General features: G+C 45.9%; 1 protein-coding gene across 3 annotated transcripts; it reads right to left on the bottom strand.

Annotated features, from left to right (window-relative positions):
* Positions 1–172: 172 nt before the first annotated feature.
* pdcd6 (programmed cell death 6) lies at positions 173–19147 on the bottom strand. Of its 3 annotated transcripts, XM_076013686.1 has the most exons (8): positions 18861–19147; positions 18481–18680; positions 14210–14310; positions 9593–9654; positions 3079–3123; positions 1970–2140; positions 1466–1575; positions 173–1132 (listed from the first exon to the last, which is right to left on the bottom strand). In XM_076013686.1, the coding sequence occupies exons 3-8, from the start codon at positions 14290–14292 to the stop codon at positions 1034–1036; spliced, it is 570 nt and encodes a 189-aa protein (XP_075869801.1). In that variant the 5' UTR covers positions 14293–14310; positions 18481–18680; positions 18861–19147; the 3' UTR covers positions 173–1033. The 3 variants fall into 3 exon arrangements, with proteins under 3 accessions (XP_075869801.1, XP_075869799.1, XP_075869800.1); XM_076013684.1 differs by lacking the exons at positions 18481–18680; positions 18861–19147 and adding an exon at positions 15704–16133; XM_076013685.1 differs by lacking the exons at positions 18481–18680; positions 18861–19147 and adding an exon at positions 15704–16119 and having other exon boundaries at positions 1982–2140.
* Positions 19148–25685: the final 6538 nt, after the last annotated feature.

Genomic DNA, 25685 nt, shown 5'->3' on the forward strand with positions numbered 1-25685 from the left:
AGCAGATGGCGACATCGAGCAAACTTTCTCCGTCACACACACACACACACACACACACACACACACACACACACACACACACACACACACACACACACACACACACACACACACACACACACACACACACACACACACACACACTTTTGAGGTGGAAGAAAACACATCAAACGGATTTTCATTCTTGTTTTTAATAAAAGATTTGTTTGTGTGGGTTTTTCTTCAACATTTTAAGGCATCATGCACCGAAATTAAGCCGCACTAAAGGCATTATGCCCCACCCTCTACCAATATTTCTGTGTTCTAACATCTGAGTTCTGCTGTTAAAAATAACTCTGTACAAATATGGCATGTAAGCTGGCATGTCAGTGAATCTCAAGTCAGGCGTTTCCTGATCTCACTGTTTTTGTAAACATGGCTTTGAGCAAAACAGGGCTGAGGGGGGGAAAAGACAGGGAGTTAAGGGAAAGCATGCTTCGACACGGGGCTAAATTTCCCTGAACAGCATGCAATACGTCTTACAATCGTATTTACAAAGCATAATTTTTTTTTTTTCCCCCACACTTTCTTTCATCTTTCCAGCTATTTTCTTAAGTGTTTCAATTAGAGTTAAGACATTTAAAAATGTTGTTGACGATAACGGACGAACAGATGTACAGACAGACAAAAGTGTGCCCATAATATTCCTCAACACCAACATAGCTCAGACTGGTCATGGATCACTACAAGTTATGTTTTGTTTTGTTTTTTTCGCCCCTCAAGTACAAACACACCAGCAGATGTACCTCCAGACATATTGTTCAAAAGTGTTATGAACGAAAATACAACTGAAATAAGATCAATTTAAATTTATAGCGTTCAAGATTAGTTACATGGTGTGAAACTGGTCCAAATCATGAAGAGAAAAAAAATTATCTTGCAGCGTCCACCTTGGCAAACGTCGCCGAGGAGATGCATGCCAACTTTGGCACAGTTCAGTCCTCCTGTTGTGCTCTTCTTTTCTTTTTTTTTTTCTTCCAAACATCCGCTTGAGTTATACTATATTGAAGACCATTGATAAATACTGTTCATATGAAACTTGGATCCAGCCATCCTGGTCCGTGTCGTACCGCCTGAACACGTCGGTCAATCTCTGCGGAGGGTGGGGAGAGAGAAGGAAGACGGCTGAGACAAAATGACGTTTTATTGTGTCCGCGGGGGAAAAAAAAAAAAAAATCGGCTTCGGCATTAATGAAAGTGCCGCGGGCGCAAGTGGAAGTTGGACGGGGGATGAATAATCAAAGAGAGTGAAATGTGTCTGCATAATTCAGCCCTCCTTTGAGCGCTGAATACCGGAGCAGCTTTGTTGTGATTTTGGGCGGTGGAGCAAAGAGCATTCATTACCGCCGTGATGTGAGAACATGGAGGGACTAAAAAGAAAGAGAACCACCAGTCAAGCGTTGAAGGACTTGCTGTGAAGTCTCACCTGAAGTACAATACAGCACTGGATGAAGTCATCAAAAGCTACCTGGCCCTTCCGCTGCCGGTCAAACTTTTCTATCAGCGTGCCGTAGAACTGATCCGACAGACGGTAACCTGCAAACACGGAGGTATCATCCATGACAAAAGTTCTTGGCAGAGCTTTGCTTTGCACACAGATTGGCAATTTAGACTGCATCTGGGAAAAATGGGACAACATGACATGCCGAATAACAGTTGGATGTGTATTTTTTTACAAAGTAACGTTCGTGGGAGAAATCATGCTTTCAGGTTGGCAGACAGAGTTGTCAGGAAGATCCTGGAAGAGGAAGTAACAGCACCATCACGTTCAAACTACAGAGCTACAAACTACACACCAGGTCTATTCAGAAGACGACAACGTGAAATGTTTTACCCAGAGAGAACCGTCGGTCCTACGAGCAGCTACGGGGCCCCTCCACCACACGTGGGATTTAAAATTGTATTAAAAAAAAAAAAACGCTTGCCATACTTTGCTGCTCACCAAATCCAGTCAGAGCCTGCCTGAGCTCGTTCTTGTCGATGAAGCCCGAGTTGTCCCGGTCGTAGGTGCGGAAGATGTTCTGCCAGTCCGTGATGTACTTCCACACGCCGGCGAACTCGTTGAAGTTCACCCCGCCTTTGTTCTCCCGGTCGAACATGGCTGCAAAGGGACAGAGACGGCAGAGGTAAAAAAAAAAAAAAAAAAAAAAGTAAAAAAAAAAAAAAGCCAAGAAATGACCTTCCAACAGAAGTCAGTGTTATCAGTCGACGGGCCTCTGGCTAGCGGAATATTGAACAGTGGATGGATGATACAGTAGGAAGGGATGTGCACGGAATTAACGGGGATTTAGTGTAAAAGTTGCACATCAAAAACCTTCAGACGTTCACACATTTACATAAGCCGCTGTGTAAAATATAATGCACTAGAGAAAATTTTTCTGGACTGAATGGCAAAAACTAATGGTTTCCAAAACCTTGCTTATTCCTCCGTACAATTGACTCTTTTATACATGTGCTTTTGTGTTTTGTATATAGGTAAGACCTGAATGTTTATTGTAATTACTGTAGCGTTTATTTTTTTGTAGATTATCGACTAATTCATTAATCGTTAGTTGATTGACCTGATCAATCAATAAACGATTAATTGATAAGCGGCGATTTTTCCTGTGAACTTAAATTTCACAATGAAAAATGTGTCAGGAGCACATTATTTAACCCTTAAATAATGTTGAGGGTGAAATGTGACCCATTATTACATTGGAGAACAGTAAAAACACCCTAAATATTTGTCCTCTGACTTTAAGTTGACTTCTAATGGGTCACAATTCAACTTTTATTTGAATAAAAAAAAGTTGTTTAAAAGTAACTTGCTCTAGGTATATTATGACCATCACAGCATCTACAGGTGACTTGCTCTTTCCTGCCACCACACTGTTAGAATGACTACTTGTGTAAAGAAATGTTCAATTAATTGCGACTAATTTAATTTAGTCGATTAATTTCTTAATCGACATTTAATCGATAATCAATTAATTGTTAACATCCCCAACATCTATTCTATTCTATTCTATTCTAAAAGGGAGGAGGGGGCATACTTACATATGATTGAGCGCACCGTCACCGGGTTGAAGGGAGTCCATGTGCCTGCGAGACAGAGCATCGGCGTTAACGGCAATACCCTGGTGAGTTACTCTGGAAGTGAAGCCACTTGAAAGAACCAAGCGGTTGCGTTACTGCGTCGTCGCAATTACAGACACACGATCTGTCGTAATGTGTTTTCTTACTTCCTCCCTCGCGCCAAAACAAAACCCAAGAGCCAATTTCATCTGTGGCTCTTTGCAGTCGGTTTCATTACTAATGTGCAACCATGCAAGATAAGGAAGCCATTTCATTTCAGTCGTCACACTGTCTTCCTTGGGTGGGTAAAGATGAGCGAGCGCAGGAGGTGAAGAGGAGAAGGCTTGGGAAAAAAAAAAAAAAAAAAAAACAGAAGAAGAAAGATGAAAAGAGAGCTGGACAAATGAGCCGCCGCCGCCGCCGCGGCAGCAGAGGTGAGGGGGCGTCGCTTTTGTTTCGCTTTGGCGGCGGAAACCCGAACCCTCTGGCGCTGACCTGAAAAATCACTCCCCCTGAACGTTTTCCAAAAGCAGTCGGGGTCTCGGGGTCGTGGCTGAGCAAAGTGTGGAAAAAACCACAGCGATCATCATGAGACTGCAGTTTTTACTGAGTTAACAAATGATGTAAAAACTCGCATGTCATGTCGCAGAGTAACGTGTGTTGGCCTTTTAAATGAATGCACATGATTCCAGTCGAGGCACGGGCAAACTACGGCCCGGGGGCCATGTGCGGCCCGTTAAGCTTTTTAATCCGGCCAACTGAACTTGAAGAAATTATATCAATAGTCAGTAAGTATAAAACAGCTGCATTTCAACCACGTTGTTTTACCGGTCATTTCAATCAAGGGCTACATACCGTGGGGCTTCAAAGACACATACTTTGTTGCAACGCTTTGGTTCATTTTCAAAGCATTTTCCCCCCCATGATATATTTTTTCCTCCTATGAGGTGGGTCACCAAAGCACTCCATCCATCTGCCCGAGCCCATTTTAGAACCTATCAAAAAGTTGGCCGACCCCTGTCCCAGGCAAAAAAAAAAAGTGAGTAAGAGACTTGTGCATAAAAGAATGTATCAAACCTAACGACACCGACACACACACACACACACACACTTGCCAGCAGACTGGGCCTGACAGACGGCGGCTGCCTGGTGTGAGGAGGTCAGTGTGACTCAAGATGTTTGTGCGCGGCCGTGTAGGCGCCCGATAGCCAACCGGGGGACAATCTGCCCTCTGTCCACTCGGCACACTGGGACTCTCTCACTCGCCGATGGTGGGGGCGGGCGAGCAGGAGGGGCAGTCGGCATGAAAAACACGGAGGGGTTGGGGGGAGAGAAGGAGCCCGTTGGAAAAACAGAGCGGAAAACCGCGAGCGTGCTCGGGTGACGCACTCGGACGCACGTGCCGCGTAAACAAACAGGAGCGGTCTCGCTGCGCATTAAGGGCTTAACTGTGTTTTTTGTTTTGTTTTGTTTGTTTGTTTTTAAACAAATATTTATCAACTTTCCAACGGGCGAAACCAGAATTCGGAGCAGCTTTTCCACGTGTCGTCCAAAAGTCCCAGAAGCACGCTAGAGCCCAGACTTCCTGAGCCGGCAAGACAAGCAGTTTCATGTTTATCCTTGAGTTTGTTTTATCATTCTATATTCTGTCACATATTCTTTATTATATATTCTGTTGTAGTTTGGCCTGTAATACTTAATGCTGTTTGAGTTGTTAACAGGGCTGTAAAAAGAAACATTATTCAATAGTGATTAATCGCAGAATCTTCGTAGTTAACTGCAATTAATCACGATTTGAATTGCATGTGTAAAATTCTGTTGTTTTGCATTCCAAGGCAGTTTAAAGCCCATCATGTAAAGCACTTCTGAGCAGAAATTGACCAGGGGGCCGACTACGGGTTAGTACCGTAGTAACGTTTGAAATTTGATTTAAAAAAATTTTTAAAAAATCACGCCATTATATTTAACTAATCGCGATTAATGCATTAACGCTGACAGACCTAGTTATTTTTTCCTGGATTATCTATGTCGCAAGTGTCCGAGTTTTTATTTTTGCTGACTTATCGTGTTTTAATATTGTTTTTTTTAAATTAATTTTAGGACCCCCGGAAGACAAGCTACCACTACTGTGATAGCTCATGGGGATCCAATAAACCAATAAACCCACGTGTTCTTTTTTATAAGATGTGTGCCAACAAGCAGGAGTCAGCCAAATCAATGTGTGTCATCCTCCATAAAAAAACAAAAAAAACAAGCATGAGCCAGTGGGTCAGTCGGTGACTCATTCTCAAGTGTCTGTGGGTGATGTCAGACGACGACGGATGACACAGCGGCGGCGGCAGCAGCAGCAGGGTGTATGCTGGAGGGGCCGAGTGGATCATCGCAAACACCGCCGACACCTCAGTGTCTCTCTTTCACTATTCAGCTGCGGGAAAAATTGAAACAAAACTAAAAACCATGCTGAAGGAAGGCATTCAAAAGCAAAAAAAAAAAAAAAGAGGGACAAAGCATGCAGAACGAAGCAGACCAGAGGATGAGAGACGCTGCTGCTGTTCCTGCTGCGAGTGCTGCTGCTGCTGCTGCTGCTGGCACTTCCACAGTCTGCAACGCCCCGATCACGTCAGCAAAATTCCAACGCTATCCCTTCGCCTATGCACTCCAATAAACGTGAAACAACTCATCGGCTCGAGTCGATTCAAGTTCTCGTTTCAACTGGTTCCAGGATGAAAAGACAAGCAATTAGTCATCTTCAGTTCATTTTTTAGCAGTTATTTATCCATTTGCCAATTCAAATTTCAACAGTTTCATCGGATCGCAGGAAATAACGGACTGACCGCATTTCTAATGGTGCGCTGCGCGTGAGCCAGTGTTCGCGAGAGCAGCGCGCGATACGAGCCGCTCGCAGGTGCGGAAGCGAGCTGGAGTCGCCTGGAACTCGGGGAGAGGAGGTGGGCGGGGCCTTAAAAGCTTGAGGAGCGAGGAGAGGACGGTCGGAGCGAGAGAGGGCAGCCAGAGGACAGCGTGTGGGAGAGAGAGGCAGAGCACAAAGGAGAGGGAAGAGAAATGATTTCCGAGGTATAAAACGCGCCGGACGTCCAAACGAGATGACCCACCAGGTGGATTCTGGCCGCAGTCGAAGCCAGCACAAAAACCCGGCCTTTGCAGCAGAAATAATTGCCGAGCCCCTTTTGTTGATGCGAGCCGCGTGGGATAATCATCCGAAACCAGGCCGCGTGCAGCGATCACCGGTCTAAAACGGGGACCGAAAGCAAACGTCGCTGCAGAGCCAGACGTCGCAGTCGTTCAGCAGCGCGAGCGGCCGCAATTGCCTCTCTACTCAAACTGGGGGTGAGGCAACCGCAGCGGATGCCTTTCTGGAGAGACGGAGAAGAAAAGAGTTGAACCTTAAGATCAAGCCTGGCAGATTAAGGAGCTGCGCCAAGAAAAAAAAAAAACAAAAAAAACCCACCATCCAGTCTCTCGGAAGTAGACATCAAAAGACGGAGCGGAGCGTTTTCCTGGAGCGGAGTGGGAGGAAGGGCGCCCGCGGCCATCGCAAAAAGCCCTTCGCAGGAGCCCGCCCCTATCTCGGCCACGTGGGCCTCAATTGTTCACGCCCGTCCTCCCCGTCCTGCGTCCGCACTGGTTTCCAATTGAACTGGTTTCCTTGCTCTCAACAGCAGATTCGACACAAATTCCATGCTTTTTGATCTTCGTCGGAGGACGGTCGAGTCCAACTCCACGCAAAAGATTGTTGGTTTCTTATTTTTCTTTATTGTCATTTCTTTAATGTCACTACTAGCACGTAGACCTCATTTACAGAAGCACATTCGCTGTGGTCGATGTGGGCTGCTTATCGGTAGCATTTTGAGCGTGTTTGCGAATGTGCGTCGAACCGGCTGACGGCGGCTAAATCGGAAGCCGGTCGGGACACAACACCCGTCGGCCTTAAGAACTGATCGGAATGGAGGAAAACATCACGCGGCGATGACGGAAAACACACATGTACAGTGCGTGAGGTCTGTCGGAATGAACGAACGGCTGCTTATTAGGGATGTTAACAATTAATCGACTGTCGATCAGTTGTCGATTAAGAATTTCCATGATTAAATGAAATCAGTCGCGATTAATTGAAAACATTTTTACAGAGGAAGTATACTTCAACCAAGTTAATTTTTTTTAAAAGAAGTCAACTTAAAGTCAGAGGATAAATGATGAAATTTAGGTTCTCAGGACAAATCGCCGCTCATCAATTAACTGTGAATCGATCGGTAAGGTCAATCTACTAACGACTAATGAATTCATCGATAATTTGCATCCCTACTGCTTATTAGATATTGACCCTGAAACGAATTGCAGGCAAAAACGACCAACAGCTCAGTTGCACAGGCCAACACACACACACACATACACACACACACACACACACTTTAATCAGTATGCTGAGCCGCAGCCGCTGCACAGCCTGATAAGAGCTTCTCTCTCTCTCTCTCTCAGCGCCGCCTCTGGCTGCAATGCCTCTTTTGTTTTCGCTGCCGGCTTTGAAGTGCCCAGAGAAACAGAGGGAGAAAATGTATTTGAATGTAACGGGGGGTGGGGGGTGAGGGGGGAAGACGGCTGTCGCGCACACGCAACACAGCGTTCGGGGCGCGCTGTATTTTGTGGGCGGGGCCGACTATGACCCTGAGCTGAGGGTCGTGAAGCTCGGGCCGCTCGCTTCTCGTCCTCTGAGCCCGCGTGAAGCAAAAGCGACTCGACGTGCCGGGATGTGAGAAGATGGGCCGCATCTTTTATTCAACGCCGCTTCCCCAACTTCCCCCGAAGGGATCGCAGGGGGAAGGGAGGAGAGGAGGGGATGGAGGGGAACCGAAACTCTTAATCCCGCTCGGACTCTCCTCCCGAGCTGGAGCGGCGGTCCACATCGACTACCCTTCTTCCGTCAACAGCAGCCCATCCCGTTTGTTCCTCTGTGCATGGATTTTGCTCTCCGCCCCGTTTTGAACTTCACATCATTAGCCAGAGTCAATTTGTTTCAATGCCGGAGCTGTAAGACTGCAGGAGCGTTTGTGAGGCGCAGTTTGCACCATGTGCAATCAGAAAAATTTGCACTTATTTGCCACTTTTTGAACAAGATCTTTATGTGTGAGACGTGGGCGGACCGGCAGCGAACGGACGTTGCACTTCCCACAACTCTTCTGTTTCCCTTGCAGTTGGGAAAACGACACTTTCAGTCTGGAAGACCCGGATCGACTGAAACAGTCGTCAGTTGGCTCGATGCCGATAATACCGAATTGTAATGACAGGAGCACTGCTAGCGGCCCTGTGCGAAAGAGGATTAGGGCCACAAGAAGAGAAAAAAATATTACAAGAAGGAGATTTTTATTTAACTTTTTATTTTGAGTTTTAAGTTGAAATTTTGTGAATCAAAACAAAATTTCGTGAATGAAGTCGAAATTTCGTGAATAAAGTTGACGCAAATAAAGTGGAAATTTTGTGAATAAAGTGGATGGTGGATTGACCCAGTTGCCTGCAGTTAAAAGTGAACGGTTGAAAACAGATGTAGGTTCACCCACAGTAATGTAATGTTGTTGACAGTAATTGCAAAATTTCTATTTTATTGACAAAATTCTGTGTTTTTATGTCAACTTTAGTCTCTAAACTTTGACTTGAATCTCGATTTCAATACTACAATTCTATCTTAATTTTTTTTCTCTTCTTGTGGCCCTCATCCTCTTCCGTAGTCCTGTCAATGAGCTATCTAATTTTGTATGTTTTCCCATGAAAATTGTTGACGATCAGAGCCCTTCATCCAGGTCACAGCCCTCCTTCCAGAGAAGTTCTGTCAGGCACCCTCCAACCAGTTTGGTAGAGAAGGACTTTTACATTCACTGCTGGTTTTACATACGGCTGTATGTAGTATTTAGTCTGTTGAGTTGTATGATGATGTTGCTGGTGCGTCCCCTCTTCAATTAAAGGACTTTTGAATCTTTATGACATTTTTTCAAACAATAAATTAAATGTAGTAGTATTGATAAAAGTATCCTCATGATATACATCCCTAGACATCACAGCACCGGTGCCACAGTGCCATGTGGTGAAACTACAGCCCGTGGTTATAGCTTCACGCAGGAGAAGCACATTAAGACACGTACGTGCGGAGCTGTTCTCGCATCTCCGCCGTCCCTTTGAAGAGCCACTGAGCAGCGTCTTCCGCCGTTTAGTCGCAGGACAAAAATAAAACTTGATCCACTTCACCTGCCCCCTCTGGGATAAAAATAAACCCGCTACCCATTTTCTGCTTGGCAGTAGCTTCAATCAAAAGACGGGGCGGAAAGCAGCGGCGTGTAACGAGGAGATGGAAGGGAGGCGGAGAGTTGAAAAAAGGGAAAAAAGAGGAGCAGGGAGGTGAGGGCAGGGAGGAAGCGATGAAAATGTGAGGAGGTGGTGGAGGAGGAGGAGGAGGGGGAGGAGGGGGAGGTGAGATGCGCGTACACACCGTTAGATAAGGCCTGCTGGAGCTCCGAGTCCGATATCACTCCGCTCCGGTCCTTGTCGACCCTGCGGGAGGAGAGCGCAGATTAGATCCACAACATAATGGGCACGCGGGCGTCGACGGCCACCGGCTGAAACCGGATCTCCCCGGGCACGCGTCTGCATCCCCGGCAATTTGCGACACAGAGGGCCGCCTGTCTGTCCGCCCAGCCGCCTGGCTAAAAGCCCACGCGGCCTCCGAGAGGGGAGAGAGGGTGCAAAAAACGAAAGTGGACGTTGACGGGACAATTTGTTGCGCTACCGGTTGAGGACGAATATACAAAGGTGAATATAAAGCGAGAAAAAAACTAAATAAACAGAGATAGCCAGAAGCTTTTTTTTTTTTTTTAAATAGCATAAAAAAGCTCTTTGATGGAGCGAATAAGCTGGATATAAAGTTCTGAGTCGTGACAGTTTGGCGATTAGCGAACGATTACGGTTTTTCGTTTTGCCTTTAACTGCGGATATGTTCTGTGAAAATTGAAACAACATCTTTTTCTATTTCTGTGTCTGTGCATGTCCACTGAAATGCAGAGATTTTGATTCTGGGATTTTTTTTGTTTTGTTTCTTTTCAATTATTGTGCAAGCAAAACACACAGAATGTCTTTGTGCGACATCCGGGCTTATTTTTCCATTGCCTCGTGTTTGACCGAGGTCAAAGCAAAGCTGAGGAATGATTTCCAGACGCGTCACGACTTTGTCGGTATTGTCTCATGACTAAGCAAAAAAGGGGGGAACCCCCTTCGGGGTGTGGCGCAGTGGAAAAAAGAGATACCAAAAGGCCATTCCTTTGTTTGCTTAACAACTTTGAGATATGCAGCAGCTACAAGTCGCATGCTTGTTTCTTCTTCTTGCCAACCAGTGACTTCATTCAGCAGCAGCAATGTGACATAATGGGGCTCCACAGTGAATCCAGTGACTCAGTCCCTCCGTTAGCAACCTGCCCTGCCCCTATTCCGCTCTGCAAACACAGTCGGAATACCAGGGGACCGGCAGTCCGCGAGGGAAACCCCTGCCTCTCCACCTCCCCTCCCCAGTTCTGTTTATACAGGACCGGCCGAGTCCTATGGTTTGGTTTGTGGGCTGGGTTTTTTTTCCGTCAGTTGTGACAGCCGCACCCCCCCCCCCGCCGCCATCTTTCACTGGGATATCAGCTATGTGTCCCTTCACCTAAACGAAGGCAAACAAACGTATGGAGGCTCTTGGCAACAGTCTGTGAATGGGACCTGTGTGTCGCAGAGGCCGCGGTGTATGTCGAACAACATATGCGGATTAGGGCCGTGCAATGAATCGATTTTAAATCCAAATCGGATTTATTAGTCAAGATTTAAAAAAAAAAAAAAAAAAGGGGAAATTTTTTAATTGATTGTCCTCTTGTGTGCTACCGAGATTGCTGTCTCTTATTTAGAAAATGTGAAATTTGTGCACTTTATTCCTTCATCGTTGTTTAAGATGATAGAAAAACATTTCATTTTGAAAGTGATGTTTTGGTGAAAGACAGTTAAGGTTGTCACTTCAGCTACAAGGGGGGTTAATTTGTGTTCTCGCTTCATTAATCCCAAAGGATCTCGAAGGACTCATCTTTGTTTGGTCAAGAAGAATGTGAACGTCGTCACTTGACTAAACCTATGGAGGATTTACAGTATCTTTCAGCTACACTTTAGGGAAATTTCTTTGCCATTTTTCTTTCAAAATAAACAGAAAATACTTGAAATAATTTATTCCATTGTCTTTTGTAGTTTTACCAAAAAATCAAGAAAAAAAAATAGTCATCGGGATTTTATTTTTGTCCAAAATTGCCCAGCTCTAATGCGGATGGTTTCAAAAGTAAAAGTATATATTTTCTATTTCTAACCGTCTTCCCTCCAGCCTGAGGCGAAGTCACCTCACCAGAACTTTACAAACACCAAAAACGTAATTAAAACAAAACTTTCTGCCCTTGAGCGCGCACTGCCGAGCATCTGGCTCTTCCATCTTTTAATGCGTCTGAATAAAGGGCCGTGTGTTATGAGCAGCGGGACAACAAAAACATTGTAGGGGGAAAAAGTTGCTCCACTCACTTTTTTTCCCCCTGGTTTTCATCATTCCCTGCGAGGGAACTGTCGTGCTGGAAAAACAGTTGGAACAAAAAAAAGGAAATAAAACAAGTCTTAGTTTCCGTATAAATGACCCAAGTACGAGGTGATGTCACTGTGGGAAAGGAGAAGGGAAATTTGCGCTTTCTCCTAAATTCAATAACTCTTTACGCGTTCTTCTGCGAGGTTCAACAGGCATCTTTGTCCGATTAGTCAGTCATGAGTCTCGGACATTGCACTGCGCCGTTTGTTCACTCAGCAGAAGCAGAGCGACGGCAAACAAATTTTGTTTTGTTTGTCCAGCGGTGGCATTTTGTTGTTCGGGTTAGGGTTAGGTTAAATGTGTGCGTCATTGCCTGAGAGATGGACGAAGAGTCAGACTTCCTCACAACTCGCGTATCTATTATTCATATTATAGATCCGCTAGAGGTCCAAGAATAAATTCAAGCAGAGGCATCTGGGCTGCGTTCCAACATCCAAACGGTTGAACTCTCTTTTTTACCGCTCAGCGAGAGGGAACACCTTGTCCTCGTGCAGTAGCGACCGAAGCTGCGTTCAGACTGCAGGCGAATCTGATTCAAATCAGATCTGTTCTCACATCCGATCAAAACTGAGGGGTGTGTTCGGGGCTGCTCAGACTAAGATGCATCTGCCCAAATGCGATTTGAAACTACCTCCCGTTGGTGGTTTCAATCTGTTTTGCAAAAATCTGATTTCATGTGATTTGTAACTGTTCAGACTACAAAATCGGTGGTCCGGTTTTCAATCTGGATGTGCTGGAAATCGGATTTTGGCTGGCAGTCTGAACGCGGCTCAAATTTGTGACTATTCAGACTACAAAATCGGTAGTCCCGTTTTCAATCTGGATGGGCTGAAAATCGGATTTTGGCTGGCAGTCTGAACACGGCTCAAACCTTGCATTTTTTCAATATTTTTGAAGCCATCCATCGCCTCCTCCGCTTGACAAAACCTCAAAGCCTGGCCGCATTCCACTCCGCGGCCACCGATTCGCCACCCGTCCTGCTCAAGAGGCGAAACAGCTTCCACACACGGCCGTGAAACGGAACGCATATGGAGACCTGCGCCTCCATAAAAAAACAAAAAAAAAAACAGCACTTGTCGTGCCGCTGAAATCACAGATCTGGAAGCCGCTGGCATCAGCTACGCTCTGTTGACTGCTCTCACATGACCGAGGGAATTCCAGCAGCGGTGTTGCCTGGCGTGCGGCAAGATGCTGCACGCGAGGCAGGAGCAGCACAACGTAGGTCCACAATTTGTCATTGTGGACCCACTGGGCTTTGTGATCATTAAAAAAAAAAAAAAAGTGCAGTGAACGGAAGAAAATGAGGGGCGAGGATGGACGAGACCTGAGCTGCAAGGCTGATTTCCTGAGGTTGAGGGTTGGGAAGGGAAGGGGTGGCGCCATTGATAAATAATTAGTGCGGGGTGTTTCAAGTCGTGCAATGCGTGCAGCATCTCAATGTTGTGAGAAAGCAAAGCAGTGGGGGAGAGGGAGAGAGAGAGAGATCCACTGCAGTATTACATAACTCAATCGCGTACTACAACCAGAGGGGCCACGGCACGTCAACTGTTTCCCTTCCCTGCCGTCAACTGTGACCTTCTCAGCTGCTGACACACTTTTTGAGTCAGGCCGCGCTGAAATGGATGACCGTCGTTGGGGCGAAAAGCGGCCATTGATAGTGTTCAACGTAAGCACAGGGCCAGTAAAAGAACGTCATTTTATGGCTTCAGTCAGCAGAGGTGAGTGATTCACCCACGTCCAAACGGAACGGCGAGGTGTGTGTGAGATTAGGAGGAGCATATTGCGTCAGGTAGAACCTCAACTCAGGAACTCTCTCAGGGAAGCACGGGGTCTCAAGGGGCAGAAAGACCACTTTGAGCATTAAATGTCAGCTTATATTTACTCTTACTAATAAAATTAAATAAAATTTAAAAATATTTTTTTTAAAAAAACCGTCGAATGTCGAAATGTTTCAGGCTGAGCGAAGCAGAAGAAACGCATTCAAGGACTCCTGGAGGTCTCGGGACCTCAGTTACTATACTATGCAGTGTGTAGTAGAGTAGTACACTAAAACACACGCGCGTACTACACGTACCAGGCTTTGACTGGTACACGTACAACACTTTCGCGACGATGACACTGTACAAAGTAGGCTACCGTGACGTACTGGCGCGCGCTCGTAATTAGTCCCCTGCTCTCATATCGCGGCGTTCACCGTTTCCAGGAAGAAAGCGCCGCGGCGGCCGAGAAAAACCCCGGAACTGAAAGGGGGGGGGGTGAAAAATCACTAAACCGACAGCGGGCAACTGCTGTCAGTCAAAAGCAGCGGAGTTCACATGAGAAAACCACTTGGCAATGTTACTCCACCCAAAGCCTTCCACTCGTCTTTTTTCCTTCCCTCGTCGCCGCGAACGGCGGCACTTCCCACTGCGGAGAAGAGCGGGGCAACTACGGGGAGACTGAAGCCGTCTTCCTCGCACTCACCTCTGGAAGATATTCCACAGGAAGCCCTGGTCCGCGGGCGCGTTCATATGCGGCGGGGCTTTGTACGGGCTGTGATACGCCATTTTAGTGCTCGAAGTGCTCTGTCAAAAAGAAAAGGGGGGGAAAAAATCAAGGCTAGTAACTCCAACCGGACTGGTCCGCGTCCGCCTCCTCCTCCTGGCGTGAAGACTGAATGGCTTCAGTCACACTCACTCCACCGCCAAACAGCACCACCCCGACGACGACGTTCACTGCGTGGCTGAACCTCACGCATTGCAGGCGTGGCCAATCATTCACCACTTCCCATGAGCGGAATGACGTCATATTTTCCTCTAGTTTTGAACAAATAAACGCAGTGTGTAAAAAAAAAAAAAGAAAAACTAAACGCTACAACACTAATTCTTATTAGTAAGAAATGTTCATGTTTGTTCGTGCAGATAGAATATTACCTTCTAGATGAATGGCTTTTAACTAGAGGAGACGGAAGCAAAAACAAATAGTCAAATTTTAATACTTGAATACAGTGTTCAACCATGCTATAAATTAGAAATTAAGTCACTTTATATTACTAACATCACTAAATATTTGTTTGTGTTTTACGAAGACTGTTTTATGTTTGAAAACCAGCAACTAAGTGACATGTTTGTTTACCAAACAGATCTATTTTTGAAACACTTGAACGCGGCTGTATACATCACGCCTCAATAACACGATTATGGATTATGAGATTTCCACACGATCCATGAACGCATCGCAGGTGTTCTTTTTTTTATACATATATATATTATTTCCAGCCTGAGCAGCGGGAAACCCTGATTTTCTTTCCCGCGTCACCTCATAGGTTTTCCACTTTTGGCCCGTTTATAAGCTAACTAAACAGATCTCAGGATGTTTTACTACCCTAATGTCCTGCAACGTCACACTGGATGTTTTTCCATAATCTGGTGAGTTTTCTAAACAATCCGCTCCAATTGCTTCCCTTGGATCGAAGCTCTTTATCGATCTGCTCCCTCGTTTCTGTTGCTTTTCATTGGGCTCCGACATAGCAAACGTCAGACATACAATAAGTGTGTTTTCTGCCTTCAGGTTAGCGGCGACCAGAGGTATCAAGGTCACTAGGAGAGAATATCTCAAAGTCGACGTCCAAAAAACATGGTAAGATTCACAATTAAAATGATGGTGCGGCTTATAGTATTTATTTTACAGCTCTACTGTTACTGTGAATAAAAATGTAGTTTTGATTAATCATGGCTGCCTTATAATGCTGTTTTTTTGGTTGTTGTTGTTTTTTTTTTTGTTTTTTTTTACTGTGATGCATTATTTTTAAGATGCCACTAAAAAACATAAAACCAAAAGATTTTTGAAGAATTAAATCACAGACCTCCAAAGAAAATTAGATAACATAACAGCGATGTTTCTCGATTGGAATATTCTGGAGTATATTCTTTAGGTTTGAAAGACAAAATATTGTCTTAAATGCATCTTGTGACTTACGTGCAGCGAGGACATTATGGACTATGTGACGGCTCAGGTTCCTCCGCCTCAACCCGGGCTCCCCAGGCCTCGCTTCTCTCTCTACCTGTCGTCCAAGCTGCAGTACGGAGTGGTCCTGGTCTTCCACAAGCAGTGCGCCTTCCTGCTCGGTGAGGGGAACCGGGTGCAGCTGCTCAAGCCGGGCTGCAAACTTTGACTTGCCAGCGTCGGTAATGTTAGTGATCGGCTGTGATGATGGGACCCATCACAGTGTTGCAATCTTTTAATTGCATCAGGCGAGTAGGACGCAGTTGATTAACAATGACTATTGATGAAGCGGCCAAATGAATTCAGATATCTCACTCAGCTGGATCTGTAAGTGGGCCTTAGTGGAAGTAGTCATCGGAATTCGCATTTTTAAAATAGGCTTTAAAGGGTGTTTCAGAAAATAAGAGACCAGACTCATTTAAATTAAAAAGAGTCACGACAATCTTTCTTCTTCTTCTTTTTTTTTTTTTGTTGAAACGCACTTCTTTCTTCATTCTTAAAAGTAACATTTTGTGCAAGATGACTTCCCAAGGTTGGGTCAAGTCCGAAGCTGTTCATCGATGTGCTTGTTGCCTCAGTCACCGGCGGGAAGATGCAGAAATCTGTCGCCACACATCTGCGAAATCCCCGTGACAAGTCTGATTGAGAGGGTGGCGCAGAGCTGACGAATCCAATATCGGCAGATGAAGCTCGGCAGCCTCTATTCATCCGGTTTTTAAATCACCAGCCCTGTCACTGCGGCGGCGGCGGCGGCGGCGGCAGGGAGAATCACAATCACGTCGTCACGCTCAGCGGGAACGGCAAAGCCACAAGGACGATTTTCCTTCCAGGACCCGATGCGGAACAGCCTGGCGTGATTCATTTTCCAATAAGAAAAAAATAAACCTGCTTTAGATCTCCAGTGAATTATGATTAACGTTGGGCCTTGGAGGGGTTGTTTAATGCATTTTTTTTGTCTTTTAAGTCCTTTTAAATTTCAGGTTTTAAAACACCAAACAGCTCAAACACAAACGCTAAAAATAACATCTAATTGCACAACATTGTCTGCATGCTTGTGCAGTCAACCTAACGACGTTCTCCCCCACCCCCCTCGCCACGCGTCTCAGCCAAAAAAATGTCCAACAAGTAGCCCTTGTTCCAGCGAGAGGAGAGAGCGCGCTCGGGGGAAAGTGGAAAATGACGGTGCTGGCTAACGCTGCTCCTGTTTCCCAGAGGAGGCCCAACAGACCATTGAGCGCCTGCTGCGATTCAACAGCGGCCCCCGTGTTGACATGGTGGAGTGTCACAGGTCTGCACACACACTGCACACACACACACACACACACACACACACACACACACACAAGAATGAACTCTAAGTCTATAAGCGGGAGACCTGGTGTTTTACTGAGTTAGCGATGGGCCGGGGTTGCTTCTTCGTTTGATAACTTCGGGAATAGTCAATGGACTGCGTCGTCGGGGCGGCGGCATTTTTTACGCGAGCCCTGCGGGTTTGCGCGACCGCGTCTTTACGACACTTTTGCGCGTCATTGATCGGCGTGGGAAGCCGTTAAACCAGGAGGTCAGACGTAATCCGCGTGTTTCTGGTCCGGGCAGGCCGGCCTTGGACATGCCCGACGGACTGCGCAAGAAGACTGAGTGCGAGGGCGCTCAAGACCCGTTCTTCGGCGTGATGGAGTCCCACCAGCTTCCCAGCCCCTGGAAAATACAGCAGCAGCACACGGCAGCAAAGGTAGATGACGATTATACCCACACTAAAAGTCCCGGCCAGTGGTGCACGGTGGCGATTGCGGACGGGTCAAAAGGGTTTGTCGGACACCCTCGGAATTCACAAGCACAATTATTGTATTGAGATTTTCTTTTGCGTGCGTTTTCAAAAAGGTTTGGCTGCACAAACAAATGGAAATCATGTTGTTGTGTATTGCCAGTGAGGCAAAAATAAGAAGACTAAATTCTTGTAGCTCTTCTGCACTGGTGTCTATTTTTTCTCTCCCCACCACTAAAAGCTGTCAGAGATAATAGTAACGGTAATAACAGGACCAAATAACCCTGATTAGATTATACAATGCAATGCAACTCAGCTGGATCACCTGCAGCATAAGTGGTTGTGTGTTCCAGGCCGCCATCACCGTGGCAGAGACGGAGAGCCTGTCGCCGGACATCCCAGAGGTAAAACTCCACCCGGCTGGGTGACAGCAAACCATCCCAATGCTTCCTGTCTTCTGTTTCTTTTAGCCTCGTACGACTACATTTCATACGAATTGGCTAATTAATTTCCCACCACTTGCAGTGCTTTATTGATCAGTTTGAGCACCGCTGCAAAGACAGAGCCGCGCCTGCTCCTGTTCGCTTTTCTCTTCACAATTTAATCTTCCCCGTCCGCCAGCCTTTCGAAGGAGAGGATCTCCCTGAACTCACCTCCCGAGAGCTCGACCTCCTGATGGAGGAGTCGGACCATTTCTTCGGAGGTGTGCGCTCGTCTCGCTTCCGTTCTGTTCCGTTCACGAGGCAGCGTTTGCATGTCCGCGGGCCGCTCTTCTTCTGCCTGCAGAAGAAAATTATTAGCGTCGTCTCTGTTGTGCGTTGTGTGTGTTGAACAGACAGCGATGGGCAGCAGCACCCCAGCGAGACGGCAGGCGCAGAGTCCGACCGAGCCGGGGCCTTGAACCAGTCAGTCTTGATGGACCCAAAACAAAAAAAAAAAAGCCAAGCAATTGTTGACTTGAACCTTGCTTGCTTGCGACTCTCACCCCGTAATGATTCACCGTGTCTTCGCTCCAGGCTGTTGAAGGACCTGCTGGGGCCGGAGCTGCCGGACAAGGAGCCTGGTCTGGGCACCGCGGCGGTTCCTTTGGATGTCCCCGACCTCGAGGTCACCCCGGCGAAGGTCGACCTTCTGACCCCGCCCTGTGGAGGAAAATCCGAGAACGAGGTGAGTTCTGGATTGTATCTGCGCGAATGTGCGGAGAGAAAAAAACAGAAGTGTGAACGAATACCGCCCGGGTAAACTAGAAAACAAGCCAATGATAAGGACGATGCCGACGTCATTGTGTCATTGTGAGGCTAAAAATACCTCCCATGCAGCCGTGCCATTGTGTAAGAAACACATGACCGTGGCAAAAGCGCTGACTTGCCGCCGTCTGCTTCGATTCGTGACTCATGGCGGTCGGAAACATTCGGAGGAAAGCGCGCGCGCGCATGGGCGTGTCCGCGCACGAGCGGTCCTGCGTTGAGATTTTCCAATGGGGACGCCGAGGGCTGCGGCCGCGAAAACGCACGGGAACCGGTTTAACTGGGCGACTCTGTGACGTCAGGTGGAACCTCCGCCAGCTGTTGTGTGCCGTCGCCGTGGCAACGTAGACGAGGATCGCCAACGTGGATGGCAGGCTGGATCTTGACTCATGAAGGCAGGAGGCCCTTAAAAAAAAAAAAAAAGTTAGTTCAGTTGATTAAAGACTTAAAAGTGTGAAATCTTTGGAGATTTTGAAGAAGAAACTGCGACATCAAGTGGTTACATTTTAGATTGCAGCGCTCTTTCACTCTCCCTTCCCTCCCCCGAGCTCGCCAGTGAACTACCGTGGCCTGCGCAGTGCGCACCCAAACCTGGAAGCCTCGTCCGCCTTCTTCTTCATTGGTTTATTTGAAGACGCGAGCATTCACCCTAAATACGAAATGCGCTGTCAGGTCATGGATGTATTATGAGAACTGGATACCAGTCTGGCAATATGGCGGCACACCGATTTTTTTCCCAGTGGACAAAAAAAAAAATCCCATGAGCCCAAAAAGCATTTTTCCCATAGACCGCAATACAAAAATAAACGCCTTTAAAACGGCTGACAGGACGACTGGGACCTGAAACCCGATTCATAGCAAACCTTTCCATTGGAGATACATTGTAGAATAGTTCTGATTGGCCAAATAGATCATGTGAGTTACAGAGGCATGATGGGAAGTGACAATACTGGCTTCCTTAGAAATATGCTAGTGCAAGATGTTAACTGCTCAACCCCTTGGCCTTGTACATTCATCGTTGTTTAATTTCCGATAAATAAGTCGCGAGCAGTCCATCCATCGTGCTGTCCGTCGTCAAGACATAACGCTTCCTCTCTCCTTCGCCAGGCCACCGTCGCTCCTCCTCTTCCTCCTCCCCCCCACAAGCCCAGGAGAGGCCGCGGCCGTCAGCTGGTGTTCATCGACCTGGAGATGCAGCTGTCAGACGCGGTCATGAAGGAGCAGATTGGAAACTCGCTGTTCGAGACGCAGCCCATGGTGACGTCGCATACGATTTTGTTTTTTGTTTTTTAAGCGCAGCCGATCGCCGTTGCATTTGTTGCGCAATTAAAACGAGCAATTTGGCCGGTTTGCCATCTCTGAAAGTATTTATTTATTTTTTGACATTTTTCTCCCAATTTGTTTCAAATTCGCCGCTTCAAAGACACACACACACTCGGCCGCGCACAGCGGGCAAATGTTGTTTACAGGCTAATGCACTCCTCGAGCCGTAATGCTGACCACTGCAAGTTTCTTGTGTTTTTTTTTTTCGAGCCCTGCCGCTCAGTAATCAAAGAGCCGGCATTGAAGGTCCATTCGCCAGGGAGTTGGTTAATTAAAAATCTGTCTCTCCGGTTCACTCCGGGGGGGGGGGGGGGGGGGGGGGGATCCCAGTGACTTTACATCCTTCCCTCTCTCTCTCTCCTCCTCCCTCACTCCATCTCTGTTTTTTATTTTTATTTATTTATTTATTTTTCCGTGGGCCTCCGTCAGAACAGCCAGAAAAATTCAGGGGTCAACGAGGCTCGTTCCAGTGATGCCAGTTAAGGTTCTCTCTCATCGTACTGTCAGGGCTTCACCAGTTAGTTTCCTTCAGTCGCTTGTCTTTGTCAAGCCCGATCAACAGCCGCACCGTCCGTCTGATGCTTTTATCCTTTTTCCACAGTCCAAGGTGATGCTGGACTTGCCCGCCATGAAGCGCGCCACTGCTGCTCAGCTCTTCGCCGCCCCCTGTGGATGTCAGTACCAAACGCTGCATGCCGTGTTGTGTGTTTGTCCCCGTTCGCCGCCAGACTTTCATGTCCTCATTTTTTTGGTCATTCATTGGTCCAGGTAGGTTTTCTCACATGGAACTGAGAGGAAAGAGAAAACACAGAACCTTTCCGTGTGGATTTTCTTTTTTTTTCTTTTTGCGCAGTCTGTGAGAAAGTCTTATCGGACGCAGAACTGCGGTCTTTTAATAGATCCAAGTCTACAAATCATCATAACACGCTGAGTGTTTTCCAATCAGAGACAACCTTGGAGGACCTCTGAAAGATTTTCTTATTGATCTGAGAACTTTACGGCAGCCTGCGAGTTCCTCTGACGTCCTCAGCAGCTCAACAGATAGAAGTTGCATTTTTATAGAAAGGAGCGTTGGGAGAGATTAGAAATCAAACAGGACCGGCGCACTCTTGCGTTCAAGACTTTGATTCTCCGTCCTGCTCTGTCACAATATTCATGTGCCTTAATCGTGGTAGTGCTGCAAATATACGGTTCACGCAATTGTATTTAATGGGCATCACAATGTCATGCCAGTTTTAATCTTATGTGATCCAAATATTTCAGACTTTTTTTTTTAATTCTCCTGACCTGGAGCTGCCTCGTGAAATTTTTCATCCAAAGAAATTTTATATAGTGGCAGAAAACACACGTTGCTTTTGTTTACAGCATCCTGACAAAGTGTTTTGTACGAATGAGGATTAGGGCCGAAAAATATATATTAGATGAAGGAGACTTTCATTTAGGTTGTCATTTCAAGTTTTAAGTTGAAAATTCGTGAATAAAGTAAAACATTTCATGAAATTGTGACTTTAATCTCGAAATTTCTACTTTATTCTTGAATTGGAAACTTGGAAAAAACAAATTCTATCTTAATTTTTTTTTCTCTTCTTGTGGCCCTAATCCTCTTCCGTAGGTTTGGAAGGATTCCTCTTTTATAAAAAAAAAAAAAGATTTGCCCCATTTCCTGTTGTCATAAAAGCAAATGATCAGTTCCTTTTTGTTTTGAGACTTCTGGGGGCAGAGATGCGACCTGTAAAGTGAACAAAACAGAGGTGAACTGCAGTAACAAGTCCTAAAACCCATCAAATACACAATCCCAACAACCCCAAAACACTCGAGTGGACAAGCGGTGACCTGCACATTCACCACACCGAGTTGAATTCAAGTGTGCCCGAGCCTTCCACAGTCTTGAGTCTTTATTAAAGTTTGCCAACTCGTTTCATCTCCTGCTTGGCCCTTGCACAGCCCTGCTCGGCGCCGACCTCCTGTCAGCGTGGAAGCAGAGCGCCGTGCTGCCCGCAGGAGCAGGAGAAGACGCCCGGGGCGGTTTGAAGAGGCGCCCGACGTCGGCGGAAGACCGGGACAATCTGAGGACTAGGGCGAGGAGACACCCGGGTCGCACCGAGGTTGGCGGCAAACTCAGTGTTCAAGTTCATTGGTGGGACAAAATTAAGATTAGGAACCCGGCGTCATGATTCTCTCTCTCTGTCTCTCTCTCTCTCCCTCTCTCCCTTTCTCCCTCCTCCCCCCCCCCCGCAGATGTCGAGCGAGTCAGGGCTGCAGTTGTCGGACGTCTCATGTAAGATTCCTCACACGTTTCTCTTCACGCCGCGCCCACGTCACATTCGTGACCTCTGCCCCCCTCCCCCCCCACCAGCGCTGGGTTTGATTACGGACAGGTCCAGGGAGAGCAGGTCCGCCGGCGCCGGCATCGCTCCAGTTAGCGGCTGGTGAGTCCCGGACGGCGTTTCACGCGTAGAGATAAATGGACGAGGGAGGTGAAAAGGAAAAAAGAAAAAAGAGAAACTGATGCTCGTCCGCAGGTCGCCACCAGGGGAAGAGAAGCCGTTCTCCATGGGACCCACAGCGGAGGAGGACAATGAGATGCCCGAGGCTGCGGCTGAGCACGAGATCGTTGACCTGCGCAGGTTACTCGCGTGAACACGCCTCCAAACATCCAGCAGGCTCACGTTGCAGCCATTGTGGAACTCGGGAAAACATCTGGCGCGACTTAAAAACTTCTGCTCATCTGGCCTGGACAAACTGTTTAGACTGAGAACAATTGGCAAACGCAAGACTTCTCCTTTTAAAGGGGGTTTTCTTCCTCATTAAACCACCACTGAATTGCTTGAGCCGAGCTTTCAAAAATCAGACACAATGTCCCTCGTGACAAATCCCCCCCCACTCTGCCCCTTTTGTAGCTGGATCTCTGCCCGCCTGCAGGGGTTTGGCCGAGTCGCCTTTGATTCTCTGCTGCCCCCGATGGCCAGCCGCGGCGACGCAGCTCAAACGATGTACCAACTGCTGGGTGAGGACGGGTCGCAGCACCCTGGAAAAACAAGAGAAGCCACTCTTGGCAAACATTTAGTCCCACGAGCACAGAAACACACACACACACATACACACACACACATACATCCATATATATATATATACATATATGTGTGTGTGTGTGTGTATATATATATATATATATATATATATATATATATACGTATATATACGTATATGTATATATATACATATATATACGTATATATACATATATACATATATATATATATACATATATATATACATATACATATACATATACATATATATATATACATATATACATATATATATACATATATACATATACATATACATATATACATATACATATACATATATACATATACATATATATACATATATACATATACATATACACATATATATACATATACATATATATATATACATACATATATATACATACATATATATATATATATACATATATACATACATATATACATATACACACACACACATATATATATATATATATAAATACTGTATACACACACACATGTATATACATATGTGTGTGTATATATATATATATATATATATATATATATATATATACACACACACACATGTATATACATATGTGTGTGTGTATATATATATATATATATATATATATGTATATATATGTATATATATATATATATATATATGTATATACACATACACACACACACACACACACACACACACACACACACACACACACACACACACACACACGTATATACACATATATATATATATATATATATAACCTGAGACATTTTCCCTCAGAGCTGCTGTCTGCAGGAGAGGTGTCAGCAAAGCAGACGGAAGCTTATGCCACCATCGCAATAAATGCTGAATCCGTCAGAAAGGCAGTCTGAACGTGCACTTCCACTGCAGTCCTGCAGAGGAGCAGTTCTCAGTGCGTTACATCCAGTTTAATGCCAGACTGAACCGGCCTTTAAAAGAATGTTGACAAGATTTATGAACTGTTTTAATCGGATTTTACAGCACGTTTACGCGGTAATGGTTGAATGTTTTCACCAAATTTAAGTGTTTGTATGGTAGCCCTTAAAAATTTTTTTTTGCATGAATTGACATTTCGAATAAAATGTTCCAACAGCCTTTATACCAGTCAAAGCTAATTTTTTGGTGTTATCGTTACACACTATGGAAAATATAAAGTTCCTGAAATGAATTAAGAAACATCAACAACTGATCATATGGAGTTTTTTTTCCTCGTCTTTACTTGCCCTCCGTCCCCCCTCACCACTTCCTCACGGCAACACATTCTCAAGCCTTTGCATCACGTCCATCCCTTCCACAGCGCCGCTGACGTAAGGCTGAAATCTGTATCGGGGAGGCATTCATCGCGGCTGGCCGTGGAATGTGACACGCCGTGTCCGGAGATAGGATAATGTGCGCGACAGAGGCGGATGAGCCACCGCGTGCCCCCTCGAGTTGGCGTCCCGCGCCGAGGATCGTTTCTCAAAAAAAACGTTCACGCTCGGCCGAGGGGGAGCCCATAAATCAAGCCGTTGTTCTCCTACGGTGTCAGAGGAAGGGCAAAGGACTGAGACAAATGGTCACGGCTCACCTCATGCGGGTATAATTGCCCACGAGGGTGTTGATGAGACCTCTTGGAATGTCCCGTCAAGCTAATCTATACGTTTGGGGGGTAAAAAAAAAAGTTATGATGCTACACATCATAAGAAGCCTTCTTCTGAAATGTTTAAAAAAAAAAAAAAAAAAAAAGACCTTTTGTTGTACCTGTTTACCCGTCTTTTATTTTTCATGCGGCATCCTTTGCGTTTCCTGCTAAAAACGGATGCTTTGTTAGCCCATTCACATTCAACATAGGAAGTAGTAGTAGTTGGGCTTTTCTTATTTCTGAACCGACTACCTGGAACAACATTGATGAAAAAAATTGAAAATTTCACTCAATAGGGGACCTCGTTGAAAACGGAAGCGTATTGCTGACTGCCGTGCTAAAAGCTAAAAAAAAAAAAAGAGAGAGAGAAAAAAGGAGGGGGCTCAGTATCACGTAATTATGTGAACGTTTCACGTTTTCACTGGGTAATTTTCGCGATATTTCATGATAACGATTTAAAACTGAACGAAAGACAAGATTTCTTAAGAGTTCGGCGCTCAATAAGTTGAGGATCTCATCATGTCTCAAACCGAGTTTGAAGTGCAGTTCAACCCCTTTCGTGCCTTGCTTAGGACTTTATTTTGTTTCGTTATCGTGAAATAACGTCAAACGTCAAAAGGTGAAACTTTTCACGTCATTACGTGATACTGAGCGCCCTTTTTCAGTACGGTAGCAACACGCTTGCGTACTTCAAAGTCTCGTTTTCAGAGCGGAAAAACAGAAAATACAGCTCTAAATTTAAGTCCTGGTCGCTCGCAGCCTTGTAACAAACACCATGTGTCCATCACTCCTGACAATCTTAATAAACCTCACGCCTGAGTGGCACATTGCGCGCCTTCATGTCAGCCACATACACAGGGGAGAGGGCAGCTGAAGGGTGGCGGGAGGGTGGCGGGGGAGGGGGAGGACTGTCTGCGACAACAC

Source organism: Nelusetta ayraudi, unplaced genomic scaffold (genome assembly GCF_046127955.1).
Source record: "Nelusetta ayraudi isolate G7.1 ecotype Tasmania unplaced genomic scaffold, CSIRO-AGI_Nayr_v1 ptg000155l, whole genome shotgun sequence".
NCBI lineage: Eukaryota > Metazoa > Chordata > Actinopteri > Tetraodontiformes > Monacanthidae > Nelusetta > Nelusetta ayraudi.